Raw genomic sequence first — 21509 nt, forward strand, 5'->3', positions numbered from 1 at the left:
GTCCAGATTGAACACCACACTGTATTAAGCCGCTACAGACACTAGCCTACTACAAACTAACTTCGGTCTGGACTGTAGTTGAACCCTAATCAATATCACACTGATTCAAGGTACAGTTGCAGCTCCTTACGTCTCTGATCCCAACAGGATACTACGCACTTGATTCCTTTAGTTGATCACACCCACAACTTAGAATTGCTACGACCCAAAGTCGAATACTTGATAAACAAATCTGTCTCACACAGAAAAGTCTATAGAATTGAATAAATCTGTCTCCCACAGAAATACCCAAGAGTTTTTGTTCCGTCTTTTGATAAATCAAGGTGAACAGATACTAATTGATAAACCGGACTTATATTCCCGAAGAACAGCCTAGTATTATCAATCACCTCACAATAATCTAAATCGTATGGTAGCGAAACTAGATATTGTGGAAACACAAACGATGAGACGAAGATGTTTGTGATTTCTTTTTATCTTGCCCTATCGGAGATATAATATCAAGCCAATTATTCAATTGAACTCGTACAATAGAAAATGTCAAGATCAGATCGCTCAACTACAAGAAAAGTAGTTTCGTCTGGCTTCACAATCCCAATGAAGTCTTTCAGTGTTAACCTACATGTTCTCGAGAAGAAACCTAAGGTTAAAGGAGAATTGACTCTAGCGAACCAACTAGTATCACACATGAGGTGTGGGGATTTGTTTGTCCAGATGCTAGATGTCTCCTTTATATAGTTTTCAAATCAGGGTTTGCAATCTAAGTTACCTTGGTAACAAAGCATTCAATATTCACCGTTAGATGAAAAACCTGATTCAACCAAGCTAATATCTTTCAACCGTTAGATCGAAACTTAGCTTGTCACACATACAAATGAAATGTATTCATTTAGGTTTGAGTAACCGTACCTAAACGTGTACACTTAGTTGGTTCACAAATAGTTAACCAATGGTTAGACATATGAGCACTTTCATATTAACCGTATTCATATTTCTCATAACTAGTTCAAATGACTCATAAGAACTAGTTGAAGAGTTGTTGAATTGCTTAGGTCTTTATTCATAGACACAATTGAAACAAAATCGGTTTGATCCACTTGAATCAATTTATGGACAATATAGTCACGGTTTGCAAAGATTGAATTCCTTATAATTTATTGTTTTAAATTCATGAACTACCGATTTGAGATATCACCAGCTTGAGTACGCGTACGGGTATGCGTACCTTAGCTACCGGATTTGAGTTTACAAACTCAGCAGAAATTTTCGGTTCGAAAAATTCCGTGAGTACGTATACGGGTACGCGTACCTAAGGTGAGTGGTTTACTAGTTTGCAAACTTACAAACTCCAGCAGAAATTTTCGGTATGAAAACTTCCACGGGTACGCGTACTCAACCTGTCTCATTCACCAATACCGCATGCACACATATACAAGCACTTGGTTTCCGACACATGGATTTATACAATAATGTCCGAACATACTATATATGCTTATATCCATAGATGGTAATCTCAACTCTATATTTTAATCATTGAAATATTCTTCTATAATGTTATAACAATCGTTATTCACGACTATCGTCATCAAAGCTATTTTCAAGATTGAAATGTCATCATGACTTTCGTCACGGGTAAAGATGAAAATGGTTAAAGCGAAAGCTTACCAACACATATTTCGAGAAAAAGATAGGCGAGTAAACTCGGCTCGAAATAGCAAATGTGTATGTATGAAAACTATCATACTTATACGACTTTGTCTCAAGAGTAGGAGATAGAATTAACTTTTGAGTTATAGATAAGTTCAAGTATCCACATAACTTTTAGTTGGATGAAGTTCCACCGGTTCCTCGAGTAGTTCTTCATCTTCGTAAGATGATCGCCATGGAGTCTGGAGCTTCAACTACACTTGACCATCCTAGACCGAGACTTAGCTACTACTGCCAGGAACAACAATTTTTGCGACTATTATTCTGCATATGTTCTTCTTGTTCTTGAGAACGACACTTCGTCTGTGTCATCTACAACTTTTCTCCTTCTTCTTTTTCCTGCTGTTGCAACTCTTCTCTGCAGCGACTCCCATAACTCTGTAACTTCCCACAACTATCAATAATTATTTTTGAGTTATCCAACACCTTTTATATACTCTAAATAACCCTAAAATCCCGAGACAATCTTTTGCTTCTTCTTTTCTTTGCTGCCAAGTTGCGAATAATCCTCACCAAGTTTTCTTTACGAGTCTTTTAGTCAAATCTGACGTCCCAAAATCTCTTAAGGATAGCACCAAATCAACATAGAGTAATATTTCATATTCTTTTCATATAACTTCCACAGATATGCCAAACATAAACCCCGAGAAACTTCCTTCCCTATTTTAGCGAAACTTATTCCAAATCTTATTTTTAACCAATTTCATTCCTCTTACCATCCCTGTTTTATCGTGGAAAGTCATCCACAATCCAATTCCATAAGAAAACCCTACTAAATCTCTTACAAAACCATCTCAACAAAACACGCATAAGAGAGTTTTAGTTTCCCGCCAAATATCAGTTTGAACCGTGAAGAAGATGATGGCCCATATCCAATAGTTAGGCGCCTATATCAGCTGGGGTGCCCTTATGCAATGTGAATGTGCCTTTAGTAAAAAATTCGGTGCCATTAAATTTTTTCTGGGGTTGTTTCCAACATATTCCCGGTGTGCCTTTAATGCATCTTCTGGGTGCGTTTAGTACTTTTTCCTGGGGGTACAAACATCACTTTTCAAGCCAATTTTTCCGTAAAAGTTTATTTCTCCAAGAACACTTACAATAACATAAAATAATCAAACAAGTACAAAATCGAGCACTAACAATACACATAATTGAGATCAAACAAGACATAAATTTGTGTCCATCAGACACCCCATTAGCCTTTCATATGAGTCCACTTAAAATTAGGTATACTCAATTAATCTGGGTATACCCCAATCCGTCCAGTTTATAAACAAGGTGTATATGAAAAGGGAGGGTACAAGTACACCACTAAATTATTCGTTTGAAACCTATAGACTTATTCCTTGCTTGAACTTTAATCAGAGATCAATCAGACAAGAATTGTCCTTGTATAATCTCAAAAAGAAATTCTTGAATCACAAGGATGATCAACGTAAAATTTTCTTGTAATTTTAATTATAAAAACAAATCAAATTAATGCTAAAATGGAAAATAAAAGTAAAGCAAGACACTAAAATTTCGTTAACTAACTGCGAAGTAGAAAAACCTCGGGACTTCATCAAGTTTGAACACACACTGTATTATAAGTCACTTCAAATAATAGCTTACTATAATGACTTCGGTCTAAAATATAGTTGAGACAGAATAAACACATCAAGCTACTCTGCTTCAGTTGTGCCCCTATGTTTCTTGATTATCGTAGAAACCTATGCACTTGATTTCTCCACATGATGACTGACGGTACCCTTCCTAAAAAAGAACACCTGGTGATTTTCTATTTGAATGTGAATAGAGGTGACAAAAATTGTTTCTCTGGTTTAAATAAATCAAAATCTAAAACACTAAGCGATATAATTTTTAAAACTTACAAATATACCTAATCAATCTATCTCAGAAGAATATCAAACTAGATCTATGCCAAAGATGAAAATTCTTGTATAAAAATGTCAAAATTGATTTTGACAGATAAACGTTATACTTCATCGAATTTGAAGTTTTTTATCGAATCTGGATTTGATCAATAATTCTTGAATGACCTTATAACCGAAGAAAATGAATTTGGAATAAAATGGAATTATAAACTAATCAAATCTGTATACATATTACGAAAATTATTTTTGTAAAGATAGGTGAACTTATGCTTCATGATTCCCCAAATAAATTCTTTCAAAGTCTTATCTTAAGTCTATATCAAGGAGGGAAAACTTTTGCAACAAGATACACAACATGTAGATCGAGAATTGATTTTTCTGTAATAATGATGTATTTAATATATACCATTTGATCAAAGCTAGGTTGCGTAAGATATATGTAAGCAATGAATTCTTGCAACCAAGTAATTTCGGAAACTGCTAAGTCTAGGATATTTACTTTTTTTGAAATAGTAAACATATTTAATATTGAGTAAATTCCATAAAGGAATTATTTCTGAAGATATCTTCAGACTACGTACTAAGAATATATAATGTGCATACAAATGTGGCAATTGCGAAAAACAAAATCTAGCACTTGGTTCCACAAGTTAGATAAATTCATGGAAAAAACCAAAACTTTCCTATGAAAAGAATTCACGAAGCATAACAACTCGTAAGAGCAAGGGATACACTACAAGAAAACCTTAAATAACCTATCAAAATCATCCGACTATACGAAAAAGTGGTCGGCCACGCTTAAGGCAACATAGGTCTCCAAAATATACAAAATTTATTCAAGAAAAATTCATGCCCAAGAATATTTCGAAATTAAAAGACAAAAAATGGTCGTCCAATTTCTTTCCCTCAGCAACATAGCAAGTGAAGAAGTATTTAAGACGTAATGTATGTGAACACACATTATTTAGGGAACCACAAAAGTAACTTAGACGTGATGTACATCTATCCATATTTGATTTTGCAACCAAAAAATTACCATGGACGCGATATATGTCAACCCACACTCTACGGCCACCACAAAAAAAACATGGACACGATGTATGTTAACCCACAGTTTTTTTGCCACCACCAAAGTACCTTGGAGATGATGTATATGAACCCACATTTGTTTTTGAAACCATAAAAATAACATGGACGTGATGTATGTAATTCTACATCTGTTTGTCCGTCACAAAAATACCATGAACGTGATGTATGTTAACCCACACTTTATTATCCACTACCAAAGTGTCATGAATGTGATGAATATCAACCTACATTTATTTTTATAACCACAATGACATGTTAGAAGAAATGATATTGGCCAACACGTGTATGCAAATAACACATTTGGAATAGCAGGTAAGGAATTGGGCAACACTAACATCGCAAGCAAAAATCAACTCAGTTGCTATGCACTCGAACCTCTGTCTGCCAACTATAATCAATACACTACTACTAGCGAGCTACTCGAGAACTGTAGCAAAGACATCCCAGCCTTACTTCCATATGAATGGAAACAAATGGCATAAGGATCCACTAATTACGTAAATCGAAGACAATCTAACGGATCAGAATCAATTATCTAAACAAACTCATGAATTAAGGTCTTCAAATCAAATCTTGAATGAACCGGTAAATTTAATTTTTGAAAACACAGGAGAGAAGGGATAAGTGAATTCGCTAAAAAGTTGTGTGCATATCATGTTGGTATCTGTAATTCTCCTTTTACACCCCGATAATATATTGATCAACATCCCCATACACCGCCCAAGGACACCCCTGTTTGCATATGAATGGAGACAAGTGACGCAATGATCCACCATTACGCAAATCGAAGATAATCTAATGCCCTAATATTGAATGAATTAGGATCAAATCAAATCAATTAATTTGTTACTACTAAAAGCAATAAGTTATTTGAAAAGACAAGAGAGAAAGGATAATTAATTTCAACTAGAACGTTGCACAACCAGATATGCCCCTCAACAACAAATTATCAGTTGTACTTCTGTCTATTTATTTATTTACTTCTTGATGATATTGGGTCATTGTTTTTTGAGTTCTCCTAAATTTGTTTGTTTTTAATTTATGAATATTCATTCATCATGAGTTATATTTTCTATTATCATAATTGATTATTTATTGTCATATTTCATGAACCCTACTCAGGTAGTTACGTATCGGAATCATTGATAACATGTTTTTCTTAATTGATACCGAACAAAAACAAATACAATACATGTTAATTTTTGTTAATAATCTATCGTGATCATGAATTACAACACATGCATTAACCTAATTAGCTTAATTAATATATATTTTCCCTAAAAATATTAGTAAAATGCCTTAAACCCAATATTTTTTTATTTTTTTGAGATTGTATGCACAACTAGTTAATCACCATTTGTTCCCTCCGACTCGGCTATTGCCTTTGATAGAGTCATCTTTACACCCCTTAGTAGTTGCAACTCTTCATTACCTTTTGTTTTCCTCCGATATTCTGCATTGCTGTTTTATGTTTTTTGTACTTCCATGCTTTATATTCTTCTTGGTTTTTTTTATTTCTCCAACTCCATATTCTTGATCGGCTGTTTTTGACTTTATCTCTTTTATATTTCCTTGTTCAAAGATATTACCAACTGCTTCATTTCTTGTTTTTTTAGTTGGATGGCAGCTGATAGACGCATTTATGTGTCTATTTTCATCTCTTTTGTGTATTTTGTTAGTATCCATTTTTGCTTATTGTGGTGTTTTTATGTTTGTTTAGGTGTTTTTGGAAAAATACCCCTTGTGTAGAAAGAGTTGCTCAATAAGTAATGTTTTACACCCCGGAGAAATGCACCCCAGAAATGCACCGGAAACGTCCCAGAAATGTACCGGAGGATCCCAGAAAAATTATCATTTCCACCCCAAAATTACTATTTCCACCCAAATTACTATTCGCACCCCAGCACTCTGGATAAGGGGCACCTTCTTCTCAAATTCAAATAAACTTTTTGGCGGGAAAATTGGTTCATCAACTGGCAGAATTTCAATCGACAAAATGAAGGTGTTGTGGTGCGATTCAATGGATCAAACTTGGTAGGAAGATGTGATATAGGTTAAGGAACACTTTTTGGGCTTTTGGTTCGATCAAATTTGGCCATAATTAGCTGGACAATTCACGGAAGCAAAACAGGGAAACACGGGTTGGACACGGGATTGGAGAAGATTTGAGCGTGTTCTTCTCATGCATGAGGGCTCTAGCAACGTTGTGGGTCGTGTTTAAACACTTCTAGAGTGACCAGGATGGAAATCTATGCGTACCAGAGCAAGAATGGAAAGAAAATATTCCCAAGAATATTTTTCTTTACTGCCGAGTTAAAGAGAATTATATGGAGTAATTGAGGGAGAGTCAACGAGCTGTAGGTGTATAAATATGTTCCCTGGGAGTACTAGAGAGGCTGTCGAGAGTTTGGGGAGGTTTGGAGGCGAGCAGAGAGGCGCAGGAGGAGTTGCAGAGAAGTTACCTGCTGCTGCTGCTGCCATTAACACGCCTGAAGAACACGAAGAACGGACTCGCAGCAGCAGTCGTTCCTCAACAGTGAAATCGACTGTCGTCTGTGGGTCGTAGTTATTCAACGACAACAGCACCTCATCTCTGTCGTTGATTCTGGACGCCTTCTGTGGGTCGCAGAGTTCTGTTTTACATCAATTTCTTGTATTTCTCTTCATTGTAAAACACTTTTGAGCATCAATGAAATATTTTGAGAGAATTTTTACTATGATGAGTTAAACCCCAACACTGGGGCGACGGAGGAGGCCGAGCTTCATAGATGGGTAATTTTATTAATTCTTTTTAAGACTTTTGCATTAATTTAAAATTGAAATATGATTTGAATTAATTGGTTGTTATTTAATTTGATGATGTATGCTTGGCTTAGGTGTTTTGATACATCATGCTTAGGACTTACAATCAATATTTTGAAAATCTACTTTGGCAAAATAAGAGTCCATATAATTTATGTTTTGAGCGATTATTGTCGAGAATAAATCATTGAGCCCTATGTTATGAAAATTGGCCGAATCATTAGTCCCAGTACCTCTCTACCAATTTGTCTATATTTGTATATAATTTTTATAAATCTAAAAATCCTTCACCTTCACAAATCTTAGAGTTCGAACCTTTATTACTACAACCACCGAAAAATCTTTAATCATTTTGGCGCCGCCGACGCAGAATTGTGTTTAGGTAGAATTTTTTTTTTTAGATTTATTTTTCTTTGTTCTTTTTTACGTTCTTTGGGTATTTGTCTATGTGATACAGGTTTAGAGGCTTGGATCGAAAAGAAAAAAGAAGAAGAAGTTGTCAAAGATTTTTGGCGATTTCATAAAGACTAGGAGCAAAGCTTAAAGCAAAAAAGAACGGAAAGAAGACGAAGGACTTTTTTTTATTATAATTTTTTTTTTTAGATATTTTTTTTTATTAATTTTTTTTTAGAAACTGTAATTAAAGTTTTTATTTTTGTAATCTTTTATTTTTGGACATTATTTTTTTTTTTCCCGGACATTGAACACTGGACATTTTTTTTAAAACCCTACGGAAGGGTTATATAATTAAAAAAAAATATATTATATAAACTGTGTGCAGGGAAGGACGACGATTACTATATCGTCTCGGCCCCTCGGGTTCGTACACGGTATAGGAGTTGTGTCCCGAGTCGACGACAACGGTTCATCGCCCGTCTGGTACGGGAGGTAAGTCCAATCGAAACACCCGCGAATCTCCTGCAAGCGGGTTACTGTCTGCCTTAAGGTGATAATTGTTTGAGGACGAACCGGACTGTTTTTATTTTCCTAGTAAAGGGCAAGGCCTGGCCTAAACAAGATAAGGGTTCGGATTTCATCACCGCTCCCTTCTTGCCCGCCTTAGGAAAACGAAACCTAACGCGAACCCAAGCTTTAAAATATGGAATAGAACGAGACCGATAGGGTAACGAGCTTAATAGGAAACTCGTTCGAAAAATATTGGTTGCTCTTTAAGCACACTCCAAAGTTCATGATGGTTTTTGTGAGTTGAATGCGTGACTGCGCCGCCTTGTGATAGCGGTGAGGCCTTGGGTATCAAAGCTCCACTGAGCTTCCCTCGCCTCAATTCAACTTACTTTGACTCGGATTGATTCCAGAGGGGTTTGCTCAAATTGCAACGAATTCCCTTTCGAAAGATAGAAGCTGGTCTAGAAACAATCTAAGTGGAGCCATCATGCTTTTTGTTTGCTAGAAATCTTTAGGTTTGTTTTGGTGGAGTCGAGTCGGCTTTGTTTGTGGTTGTGTAGAATTCCCTTGCAATTAAGAATGTCGAACTGGTATGATAGAAGCCAATACAATGAGTATCGACCTGAATTTGAATATGGACATCATCAGTTTTATGACCATGGTGGGAATAGTAGTTGGGAACGCCAACCTTTTCAAGGTTATGGTTCATACCATAGTGAGCCCAATTACTATCCACACACGAATTGGTCTTACGAGCAAGAAAATCAGGAATATTATAGTACTAGTCATGCGTTTTTGGAAAATTACTTAAAAACTAGTCCTGATTATGACATTTATAAACCTGTTCAATCTCTAGAAGAAACCTACCAACAAATTCGAAGGGAGTATGAACGTGCAGATAGTTCAAGAGAAGAGAGTACACAACGGTCTAAGATATTCAATGAGACTTGTGAACATATAAGTGTTATGCTCAGTGAAATTCAAGCACGTTTAGAGGCAGAAAATGAACAGTTAGCTAATGCTGCTCGAAATAATCTAAATTTCCAAAATAGGGTTTCTAATTCTACCCTTGATATCAATAGTGAATATTTGCCTAATTTAGAGGACGAGGTTAGAATTGGTAACACTACTTGTTTTGATAAGGTTCGATCATTTTCATGCTATTATAATGATGATGATGATGAGAATAGTAGTAATGAAGAATCTGAAATATGTAGGCATAGTGATCAGGAATCTATTAATCCAATTGAGCTTTATAGTGATTATATTATTTCTAGTTCAAATCCAAATAATTTTTATGATTATTCACCTATTCAAAAGGACGAGGATTTGATTAGGGATACCACCTTTTTAGACGATGTAGTTCATGATCCTTTAGCCTACATAGTATTGGACAATCCATTATTTGATGAACTTATTAGTGGATCGGAGGAAGTAACTATGATTAACACCTTAGTTAATGAGCCTTTACTAGAAACTTTTTCTCATAATCCTTTATATGATGGTGGTTTAGAGGAACCGGTTTATCCTGAGAATCACCCACAAGATTACAACTTAGAAAAATCAATTGCCCATTTTCAAGAATCTGATGACATAGAAATTAGGGAAGTTGTGACCAGTCTATCTAGAGACACTGAAGACTCTAAGTTTGGGGGTAATCATCATTCTCCGTGTACTTTAACTCTTAGAAAGATCCCTTACTTGGGACTTGACATCAATGCCTCAACCATCTTACAAGATTATCTTCATACTCGTTTTCCCGAACCTCATGATGTCCAGGAAGAATTTCAGTCGTTAGAAACCCATCCTCTGGTTGATGTGGTTTGCCCAGGATATGATACCCAGATTGACTTTGTTTTCCCACCAAATACTTTTCTACCAATTGTGGGAACATATAAATTTCAGATGTGTCAATTATTAAGTTTTGAGACTAAACCTAATTACTTTAGGAGATTAGGGTCGACACATCTGTTTAAGGAAGACCACCACTCTCTTTGTGGTCAACTGTGTAAGTCAAATCTGATTGACTTTAAGGATCCCCATTTATTCAGGTTGTTATTATTTTTAATTGAGTTTTTCCAGACTTTTAAACCTGAACTGTTGGATCTTAGCTATGAGGAAGTGCATCCAATGAAAATTTTCTATCAAGATCCTTTCATAGAACCTGAACCTGAACCACAATGGGACATAGGTATCTTAATCAGGAAACTAGATAAGGGTATGCAGTACATGTTCATTTTCTTGGCTTGTTGCAGATTCCTTTTACTTGTGATAGCTCTATTTGGTTTCGATAACCCACAATTATTTCGGCTATTGCTATATGATTCGAGGAGATTAAACCTTTCTTAGTCTGGCTGAAGACTTTAAACTTAGCACTTCTTGGGAGGTAACCCAATCTCACGCAACACGGTAATATCCTTCAATAAATCTTTTACTTCAAATAGTAACCGTTTCTCCTTGTTCATGTTTTTAATTTTATCTTTAGAACATTGAGGACAATGTTAGATTTAAGTTTGGGGGTATGGGGAGAAACTTTTTAGTTGCGTAATAAATAAACTCCAGAGCCTAGAAATTTACGTATTAGGATAGCACTAACCAATCTAAGTGGATGGAAACATTTTTGTTTTAGGAGTTGAGGGACCAATCTGACTAGATGGAAACATCTATAGAGTCTATTCATAAAAGCACAGAGCTCAGGTGTTAGAAATAACATGATAGTTTCGCCATATCTCGTCGAGTCCTTTTCACTTTCTATTTTTAGTTTTCTTTTATTTCAAGTGATTTGGTGGGGCACACGATTCAAGTTTTACCTTTGCTAGGGTGAAATAGAGTGACTGAGTTACCTTTTCAAAAAAAAAAAAAAAAAAAAAATAGACCGGACCAGTTAGACCAATCGGAATAAGTATTAACACTTGGATAGCAATATGCGTGTGTTCTCCCTGTTTCCGTCGCCTAAGCAAGCGTGGAATGCAGGACCCGTGGGAACTATCGTGTAATCTGCTGACAAGAAGCATGCGCTTGGATCCAAAAGATCTATTCATGCCGTTAAAAAAAATAATAAAAAAAATAAATAAAAAAAAAAATGGTTATTGTTATGTGTAGTCAACTGCTGGTTCCCTTGTATTTGCCAGTTTGTTGATCTAGATTTAAGTTATTGACCACTGGTTCCCTTGTATATGCCAGTGTGTTAATATTAGTCAGACCGGTATCTCAGTCATTTAGGTTAGGTTCATCTTGGAAGAGGCCTTCAGACAGATATGGGAAACACCGTTCGCTTTTCAACCATCTACATTTTTCTTTCCATCTTCTTAATCTTTTCATGTGATTAGTCTGACTCCGAGTATGATGTCCATCGTGAAACTATCTTAGTAGAGCTCTGTCACTTATATGAATTTTAGTATGAGTGCAAACTCGTATACATCAATTGGAATTTCGCGTCAGGGTACTTCCTCCTGTAATTAATAAGTATGCCAACCAAGGAGGTTCTTTAGTGCTTTCCAAGATTTTTCGTAGATAGCTAGGGTCTGGAGTATTGGTTTTTGTGGGTACACCTCTGATAAACCCACCCGAGATTAACTCGGTCACTTTTCAAGAATAAATTTTGCTCGAGGACTAGCAAATAATAAGTTTGGGGGTATTTGATAGACGCATTTATGTGTCTATTTTCATCTCTTTTGTGTATTTTGTTAGTATCCATTTTTGCTTATTGTGGTGTTTTTATGTTTGTTTAGGTGTTTTTGGAGAAATACCCCTTGTGTAGAAAGAGTTGCTCAATAAGTAATGTTTTACACCCCGGAGAAATGCACCCCAGAAATGCACCGGAAACGTCCCAGAAATGTACCGGAGGATCCCAGAAAAATTATCATTTCCACCCCAAAATTACTATTTCCACCCAAATTACTATTCGCACCCCAGCACTCTGGATAAGGGGCACCTTCTTCTCAAATTCAAATAAACTTTTTGGCGGGAAAATTGGTTCATCAACTGGCAGAATTTCAATCGACAAAACGGGTTCTCGTGTTGTTGACACAGTTTCATGTTGTCGGAAAAATCTTCTTCCTGGTCAAATGAAAAGGAGGCTAGAAAGCCCTAGTAACCCTAATTATCATCATTACTATGATTATATCACTGGGACTGCTCACAAATATCAACCAGGAATAATGCATGAAAGTCTCTCTGCACATAGTGCCCCTTGGTAACAAGTCTGTCTCTACCCATGTATATATATATATATATATATATATATATATATATATATATATATATATATATATATCTTGAGATGGGGCAAGAAATTGTTTGATTTGTGTACATTTGGGTTAAAAATGTTATTATGTCCTTCTAGGATTTTCGAATAAGCTTTCTACTGCATCCGTCTCCTCTCACAAATTGTGTTATCACGGAATGCACAACCTTGATGTGCGAGCATCAATGAAAATCCCACATTCTTTTTGTGGGTCGCAGTTCATAAACGGGTCCAAGCCCATTAGTGGGGTATATAGAGAAGAAGTAAGCGTACCTTGTTTTTCATCCCATCAGTCCGCGTACGTGAACTTTCTAGGGTTCATGAAATTTCTCCATTAAATACCTTGGAGGAAAACAAGACAAAGGTGTGTTCAAGGTTCATTCCAAGTAAGTGATTTCCTCTTGTTTTCCTTTTCAATTTCTAGACCTCATGATTAATTTCAAGGTTTCAAAAAGGATTTCAAAAATTTTGGGTTCTTCTAACATGAATCTTCTTTTAGACCAAAATTATCTTAGGATTAGTTTTGTCAATGATTCTTGTGCTAACCTTTTTGAAAAGGTTTCATCTAAGGGTTTTATTTTTGAAAATAAATTGGATTCATCTAGTTTTGCTTTGAAAAATTCAATCTTGGAAACATCTTTGATGGTCTTGGTCAAGGATTTGATACTCTCACAAGAATTTTCTATGCTAACATTCATGATGTTGATCTCGAAAAATGGAATTCAAAACCATGATAATTAGAGAAGGGTTTCTTGTTAATAGAGAGTTGATTTCGAAGATTACCAAAATTCCGTTAGGTAATGTTCGTCTACCTAGGACAAGTGATAAACGACCATCATATGAAGACATCTCTCATGGTGTTTGTGGTAAGAAGGTTGCTTGGAATGAAGGAAAGTTTTCTACTAATGTTATTAGTGTTGCCTTGATGGCTTTCAGAAAACTCGATACTAAGGAAAGTTTTCTACTAATGTTATTAGTGTTGCGATGTTATATCAAGCGTCAAGGTATTTGGATACTTGATGGAATAATCATTAAAACCAGTAATCTTACGGATCTCTCTCCCTCCATTCTCTAATCAGAGTTTTTATATTTTCAATTTGGTTTCGATCTAGGGAATGAAATTCATAAAAAAGAATTCCTATTTGTTTTCATCAGATTGGGGGTATATTTTAAATTAAATCATGTAATTTTTTTAATTTAAGGTTTTGATTTTCAATTTCTCACCCATCAACCACAAACATCTCACAAACACCCATCTCATATTTCGCTAATGATGCCATGAACTTCTGTTGTACAGGGAAGAAACGCTAGCTCGCAGCCATTGAAATGATGAGATTCAAGGTGATTTTAGAAGTTTGAATTGATTAAAGTCATGGGTTGTTGTGTGATTGAACTATTGCTTTACAGGGAAGAAGATGGAATGGTTTTAGAACCAGCAGTAGTTCACATTGAGGATAACAGTAAAATGTACACTACGTGTTCGGGAAAAAGCGTGACAGACCAGTCTTGAATCAAGTTTTGCAGCTGTTTGCCATGGATGCTGGTGAGCTTGTACAAAGAGTCGGGGAAGGTATAGTAACAGTGTATTTACATTAAAGAGACTTTTGTGCAGATGGTGTCTAGACTTATTTAGCTAAATTTCAAGCAGGTATGGTAACAATGTATTTACATTAAAGAGACTACACATATAAAGCAGCTTCATTTAGTGGAGGAACCTGTGATACTTTTTGATGAACCTTGTGCCACAGTTAATCCAACAACCATAGTTAATAATAACAATACAAGTTTAGATTATCCACAAAAAAAATACAAGATGCATTTGATTGCATAATACTTATTCTAACAACAAAATAAATTTTAGTCCGGTTGCACCCGAATGCATAATGTATATATTTTTGAATTTTTTGTTATTCCATCTTTTTTTACTTTGATACTTGTTTTTGCTTGATATTTTTAATAGTGAAAATGGTGATAATGATATTGGACTTATTGTTTGAGATCAACAACTAGTGATTTTGGTTGTGTATGGGTGATTACTAGGATATATCTAGATTTATCCGCGATGTACACAAGATGCACCTATATTTTGACATAAAAATAGACTTTGGCCCAGTTGCACCCGAGTGCATGATGTATATTTTTTTTTGATTTTTATAAGAAAAATGTTTTGGCCAGGTTGCACCCGGGTGCATCATACATATTCATATGGAAAATAAATTTTGGCCAGGTTGCACCCGGGTGCATCATACATATTCATATGGAAAATAAATTTTGGCCACGTTACACTTGGGTGCATAATGCACATTTTCATATGAATAAATTTTGGCCACGTTGCACCTGGGTGCATAATGCACATTTTTATAGGAAATAAATTTTGGCCACGTTGCACCTGGGTGCATAACGTATCCTCGACATGGTTTAATATATTTTTTTTTTTCGAATTTCATATCAACAATGGATCTTGTTTCGTAAAGATTTCCCATCCCTTTCCAAAAATGTAAATTCTATTAAAATCCGATTTATATTTTGGAAGTTAAAAGATATTTTTCGTGATTAATTTTATATTGGAGTGAGGAAATAAATAGGAGAGAGAAAATGATAGGATAGAGAATAAAGTTTAAAGTGAAAGGTACGTATTTTTCTTATGTCTTTTTCACCACCTATGTTCTAGGAGTTCATTGCTCCCACATTATGGGTTGTGGTCATATGACCCATTTTCCATAATATAATTAGTGCAGTTTGGATATTGTTGGATTGGATCAGTCGGGTTTAAATGATCCATGTACAAACCCTACGTACAATCTCAAAGCGACCACCAGAAGGGATCAAACAGGAAAAATTTCAACATAAGAAATTTAAAAATGCACAATCAAAGAAATAAAGAATCTGCCAAACAAAAACAAAATTTTACATCTAGTACTTTTTGTCATGTCCTATCTTTTCAATCTTTGTGTTTATCACAAGCAATACTATCACAATTCTCTTTTCATCATTTACACCTCATCTGGCTCACCTCTTTGCACATCTCTTCCACCAGTGCACCACCTTTTTTTCCTTCTTCTTCTGATGACTTCTCAGTGTAGAAATCAAACAGTAGTGACCGAGTTCTTAGCCTCTTTTTGGACCCATCATTAACCCTCTCTTCCCTTTTAGACGCATCATCCATTTTAAGCACTTTGCCCTGAAAAGCAGAATTCATCAGCAAAAAGATTAAGGACTACTGGACATAGGAAAACAAAGGGTATACGATCTTTTTCAATCAAACCTGTGTAATCTTATAATGTTCCGTCACTTGAGTAGGTAATGATGTTGTTTTCAATAAGGGATGCGCATCAAAACAGAATTCCGGAAATTCATGTTTCTTTCCATCTTCTTGTAATTGGAACATATTACTCTTGTTCATCAAGAGTGTTTTAACTTGTCCTCTAAGTAAAGTTTCTCCAGAGCAAGGCGTTGAAAGAGTAATCTTCTTCTTCTTAGAACATAATGAGGAAGGACTCTTCAAGTTCACCATGGCAATTCCAGCAATTGGTGAACCATTAGTTATGTTGATAAGTGCTGATCGATCACGTTTCTCGTTTGTCCCTTTTGATTCCGTTAGTTGTTCTTTCTTTTCTGTAACGCAAAACCAAGTAATTCGATTAAAATACATTGTCATGTGTCTGTGTAATTTTGTTTTATGTTTCATCGGAAAGCAAAAGCGAAAGCGAAAAGCAGAATCATGACTTACTGCTACTGTGCATAGAGAATTGATTACCACTGTTAGTTGCAGATTTGATTTGCGAGTCATTCTTTATACTGGTAAGCGCTGATCGATCACGATTCTCGTTTAGTTGTTTTAATTCGGTTTTTGCATTCTTATCTGCAAAACAAAACAATTCAACAAAACAAGCAAAACAATTAAAAAGTAAAATTGTGGGTATTTGCAATCAGGAAAAAGCGAAATTGAAAGAGTTCAAAAAAAGATCAAAATCGCTTACTACTGCTGATCATGGCGATTGGAGAAGTTCTTTTCATTGCAGCTCTGGTTTGTGATCTTGTAACCCTTCTGGTCGGTGTTGGGGTTTCCATTGATTACCGGAGTTTTTGATAGAGAAAGAAGTTTAGGTTTTGCAGAAGCACGTTATACTGATTGGAATGAGAGAGAGAGAGAGAGAGAGAGAGAGAGAGGTGGAATTGCAGAGATGATAGGGGTTAAAATAACAGCAGAGAGGAAAGTTCTAGGTGAAACGGGAAAGAGACGCAATGAGGCAACGGTAATATGACCGTTAGAGCTGCTAAATGAGAGGACCTAGTGTGAAATAGGTTCATGTATGAACCAATTTTAGGAGGAACCATATGATAAAGTCTAAATTAGGGGCTGATTAATTAGTATAAAATTCCACTTAACTCAATAGGCTCCAACCAACTAACTAATAATTAATTTAGTAATTTGCACATAAAAGATGATCATTTATCTTAAATATATGTGGACATCTGTTTTTAGGGACCATGGCAACGAGGGGAGACGGGCAAGTCGATCGATCCACCAAATGAACTGTTTAAACAGGATTTTCGAGCTTATGACTGAGGGGATGTTGATGGATTGCCTCCAAAACAGTTAATGGAAACTTCCTCTAAAGTGAATGACAGCTCCAAGATTATGCTTACATAATAAACCCAAATACAAGTAAATGATATATCTGGGAATATCTGTACAAATGAGGACATCTGTTATCTTGAGGAGTTGCAGAACCAAGGGAATCCATGCCACCATCCCCTTTCAGTTGAAATGTCGTCTCTGGACTGAGGATACTACTCAGAAGGATTTGTCTAATGAAGTTCACCATCCCGGAGGCTTCATATTCTAAGGTTAGGACTCGGATTTGCCAACCATCCAACTATACATTAGAGAATACTACATGGGCGTTGTTGATCTGGCAAAGTGTGGCAAAAAGAATGTGTGTTTCTTACAGATATTCCAGATGGGAAATAAAGATATACTCCATGATTATGCATGTTGCAATTCATCTGACTACCTTATTGATGATTTAACGCAAAGCAAAAATTCTTACACCACGAACATCCATGGAACTGCTAGATAGGTAATTATCTGTGAAAGAAGGGTTTCATGTAACAAAGCAAGGAAAAGAGAACCTAGAATTAGAATTCATCCTTTTAAAACTAAAAATATTTACCAAAAATTTCTCCAACTTTACAACTGTAGACCCAGATTCTATTAAGTCAACAATGCCAGAAAATGTGGGTTCACTGACCACCTAGAGCGCAATTAGAGATAACCACAATCTGACAGATCGCTTGGAAGTTATAACTTGGTTGCCACCGCAGCACATACAATTTCCACAAAGTAAGCTTCCCTCTCAGGTGTTCTATACTACTCCAGATGGAAGACGCAAAACAAGCTGGCCACCAACAACGCTGCAAAAAAAGAACAAAAAGAATACCATGTTATATCTTGTCAGAAAGACAAAATAATGTCATGGATTCCGCGGAAATAGTATCATTGGTTACTCACCTTTTCACGTAATAGTAACAGAAGTCCGCAAGGATGAAAGTTTGGACTATCTCTGAGAGAAGTACCATGGATGGCCACAATCCATAACCCAATGCTGTTAGTAACCGTCCATGTGTGTCTAAAACCTGTTGAATGCGCAAAAGGAAAGACAAAGGGCTTATTAGCAAGAGGTTCGAATAAGTCCAACCAATATATGCCCATCAGATATAGAACTGTAAAGACTTATTGTGCAGCGAGAAACACAACAAGACCTCGTATTATGACATAGTAGTTGCTGAGGTATAGTATTTATATTTGTCTATTTATTATATCTTCGTCCTAGTTCGACAATCGACAAAATAGTAACATGAAAAGTCTGAATCTAAGATCTGAATTTTAAATTCTACGTCATAGAAATTACAATCAACTCGAAACTGCTACACAAATCAACACGAGAATATGGTTAGCAAGGTTATGGTCAATAGTTGCGGCTTATTTACGGCATTTCTTGTCAAATGGTACCAACAACTGATTTAATTCCAATCAAAAGCGAAGCAAATCTTTTTTATAGGCGATAACAAACTAGATGACCGTACCTGGAGGACCCAATGGGCACAGCTCAAGAACCTCGCAACACCCAGCGCAAATACATAATGAGCCGTAAATGGTTCAACAATCTAAAGCATAGACAAGCGTTAGTTACACAAAAACTGAAGAGTGGAATAAAGAGGTTATATTAGTCAACCACAAGATACATAGATGGGAGTAAAAATCTCCACTAATCAACCTTTGTGTTCTGCATCACACGCAACTGGGGCAACACCGAAACAGCTTCCAGGTACACACAGAATGCCCAGCATATTCGGTTTACCATATGGTGCGATGTGGATGGATGTACAAAAACAGCAAACACCGCGCATGGGGCCGCCTGCACAGAAATTTTGGAGATGATGTCAATTAGTGACTAAGCAAGTTCAAGAAACCAATATTAGAATATTAGGCATCAGGTATCAAATCAAATCAATCACAAGATATCTGTTCTCGCTCATAACAAGACGTGAAAACTGGCATTCACGTCAGAAGAACGGAATATATTTCACAAAGTTCTGATGTCCAAAATTCCAAAAAGTTCGTAATTCTATTAAACTATTTTTGGTTCACTTCACAAGTTTCAAGTCTTATGCATCTTGAAAACCCAATCCAGCCACTCCATAGAAGCATTATCACCAAACATATCAAAACTAGGCTATATATAAAACATATTTAACACAGGAAAGAAAGAAGAAGAGAAATCATCAAACAACGTGCCTGACATGAAGTTTGGGCACAGTAATGTAAGTATTACTTGATCTTTGAATAACTCTACCAACAAAGAAATGAAAGACCATATTGGAAAAACTAAGATCATAAACCAACAAAATTCAACATCAGACCAAGTATCAAGAAAATAAATGACAAAGGTGACGAGAAAAAACTCACAACATAATATATTGGGAAGTTGTCTTTATCCTCCATGTAACTCGGTCTCAACTTAAAACGAATCATATAAATAACCCACAAGGTTGCTACTAATGTAGCTGAATCCAGCAGCGTATGTATATCATATTCCATAACAAAACTGCAGTAAAGTCTGACAGCTAAAAACATTGCTGTTAGTTCCTGAGACTTGAGTGAAAGTCCTGCAAGAAGTTCAAATAACGCATGAGATGGAGAAGTTAAAATGGCAGTTGTAAGACAAAAGATGAATGCGTCAGGGCAAGGGCACAAATATGAGATGGAGAAGTTAAACATTGCTCTTAATAGATAGTTCAACAGAAGATGTTTCCAAATATGTTCTCTAAAAGATAATTTGGCAATTCTCTTGCAAAAGGGACATACACTTTCTGCATATATACAGCTCGATCGTCTAGAATTGTTTTTGACTATCTATTAAGGGTTTCATTAGTGTCGCTTTTTATAGAAAACTGCTTTTGTATCGTTAGCATGCAGCGGGTACCAGATAGTGGGTTCACAGATTTAAGAAGAGGAATTAATCACACTGCATAAAACACATGCTGTTCAGATGAAATGGTTCTATGCACCCTAAATTAGACTGCCCAGTTATTAAAACTTCACCTTTAGGAAGTCTGTTTGTCTCCTTCCAAATTATCATCTGTCAAGCATTATGGTTACTACTTTTGAACATTGTTATAAACCATTCATCAACCAAGTGTAGAAGATAATCAATAAATTACGAAAGAATACTTCTCAATAACTTGATATAACACAAACAGTATGAATGCAAAAGGTCAAAAGACCTCAATTATTTATAAAATCAAACATATGAAGCACAATTAACAAACCTAAAACACATACACAAAAAAAGATCTGATAAAGGGTCTTTCAGCAAAATCTGAAAGGGTCAAACAAATTATAGATTATTTCTAATCCAAATTTCATTTTATTAATATTTTTTGGTCTAGTGAAAACCCTAACATCAATAAAACCCTCCTAATCGATATAAAATAAACCTCAAATTTAATCAGCAAACCCTAACAAATCAAAATCAGGAGAAAAGGGAAAAAGTGGGATTTGAGGAATTACCAGCGCATGTCTTTTCCTTCATGAGCTTATAGATAAGAACACAGATACCAAGAGAATGAACAGCTTCAGCAGCAACGAACAAGTTATCATGATCGTGAACTATAAATCGGAGGAAAACCAAAGCTGCCATACCAGAAATTACAGCTAGAAAAGCTTTCACTTTTGGTGGTTGTCTTCGTACCCATGTTGCTACCGCGTGGATTGGTGTCTTTGATCCTCTCATCCTCTCTCAGTCTCTCTGATCTGAATCAAGATGAAGAAGTTTTGATAACTTAGATATCAAAAATTATACTACTACTTTTTAAGACGTTTTTAGAAGTTGCAGAGTCAAAACTCAAGACAGGAATTTAAATATTAATTTCATCTTATCTTATTAATGGTGAAGTAATGTGGAAGTTCTGAGAGAGATTTTAAGACCGTAGTTTTGGAAAGCAAGGATTGAAATGACTATTGTTATCAGGTATCCTGGGCATATCTCTATACTGTCCAATCTAAGATGAAGACAGTGTGAGGTGGGTTGGAGTCCACCTCAGCTCATCAGATCCATTGATTTTAGTAGGTGGGTTGGACCCTAGTTAGTAATTCGGGATTCGGCAAACGTACGGAACGGCAAACGTACGAGTATTATACGGTTTTGTAAAATCCAGATTCGGTCCAAAATTCGGTCAACGGGACGTGATTCGTCAGTAATTCGGAACGGCATACGTACGTGTATAATTCGATTTATAAATGTGAGTTCGGTTCTGAAAATTCGGTATCTATATATAACAAATAATTTGTATTTATAAGGTCATAGACCAATTTTTAT

General features: G+C 35.8%; 3 protein-coding genes across 9 annotated transcripts; 1 reads left to right on the forward strand and 2 right to left on the reverse strand.

The window, feature by feature from the left end:
* Nucleotides 1–12905: 12905 nt before the first annotated feature.
* On the forward strand, nucleotides 12906–14537 carry LOC113330729. 6 transcript variants are annotated; one of them, XR_003350452.1, is made up of 4 exons: nucleotides 12906–13010; nucleotides 13922–13965; nucleotides 14032–14194; nucleotides 14273–14537. XR_003350452.1 is itself a non-coding variant. In XM_026577560.1 (2 exons), the coding sequence occupies exons 1-2, from the start codon at nucleotides 13340–13342 to the stop codon at nucleotides 13933–13935; spliced, it is 303 nt and encodes a 100-aa protein (XP_026433345.1). In that variant the 5' UTR covers nucleotides 13327–13339; the 3' UTR covers nucleotides 13936–14537. The 6 variants fall into 6 exon arrangements, 1 of the variants encoding a protein (XP_026433345.1); XR_003350451.1 differs by having other exon boundaries at nucleotides 14032–14537; XR_003350454.1 differs by lacking the exon at nucleotides 12906–13010 and adding an exon at nucleotides 13327–13664 and having other exon boundaries at nucleotides 14032–14537.
* A 955-nt stretch (nucleotides 14538–15492) lies between these two features.
* On the reverse strand, nucleotides 15493–16812 carry LOC113330712. 2 transcript variants are annotated; one of them, XM_026577543.1, is made up of 4 exons: nucleotides 16605–16812; nucleotides 16382–16486; nucleotides 15890–16239; nucleotides 15493–15805 (listed from the first exon to the last, which is right to left on the reverse strand). In XM_026577543.1, the coding sequence occupies exons 1-4, from the start codon at nucleotides 16693–16695 to the stop codon at nucleotides 15614–15616; spliced, it is 738 nt and encodes a 245-aa protein (XP_026433328.1). In that variant the 5' UTR covers nucleotides 16696–16812; the 3' UTR covers nucleotides 15493–15613. The 2 variants fall into 2 exon arrangements, with proteins under 2 accessions (XP_026433328.1, XP_026433327.1); XM_026577542.1 differs by having other exon boundaries at nucleotides 16355–16486; nucleotides 16605–16810.
* Nucleotides 16813–17591: 779 nt separating this feature from the next.
* Nucleotides 17592–21112, reverse strand: LOC113330644 (putative ER lumen protein-retaining receptor C28H8.4). The gene is made up of 6 exons (XM_026577470.1): nucleotides 20702–21112; nucleotides 19598–19797; nucleotides 18906–19046; nucleotides 18715–18795; nucleotides 18140–18264; nucleotides 17592–18042 (listed from the first exon to the last, which is right to left on the reverse strand). Exons 1-6 carry the CDS (start codon nucleotides 20922–20924, stop codon nucleotides 17994–17996), a joined length of 819 nt encoding a protein of 272 aa, XP_026433255.1. The 5' UTR covers nucleotides 20925–21112; the 3' UTR covers nucleotides 17592–17993.
* Nucleotides 21113–21509: the final 397 nt, after the last annotated feature.

The sequence above is a fragment of the Papaver somniferum genome, unplaced genomic scaffold, assembly GCF_003573695.1.
Source record: "Papaver somniferum cultivar HN1 unplaced genomic scaffold, ASM357369v1 unplaced-scaffold_118, whole genome shotgun sequence".
NCBI lineage: Eukaryota > Viridiplantae > Streptophyta > Magnoliopsida > Ranunculales > Papaveraceae > Papaver > Papaver somniferum.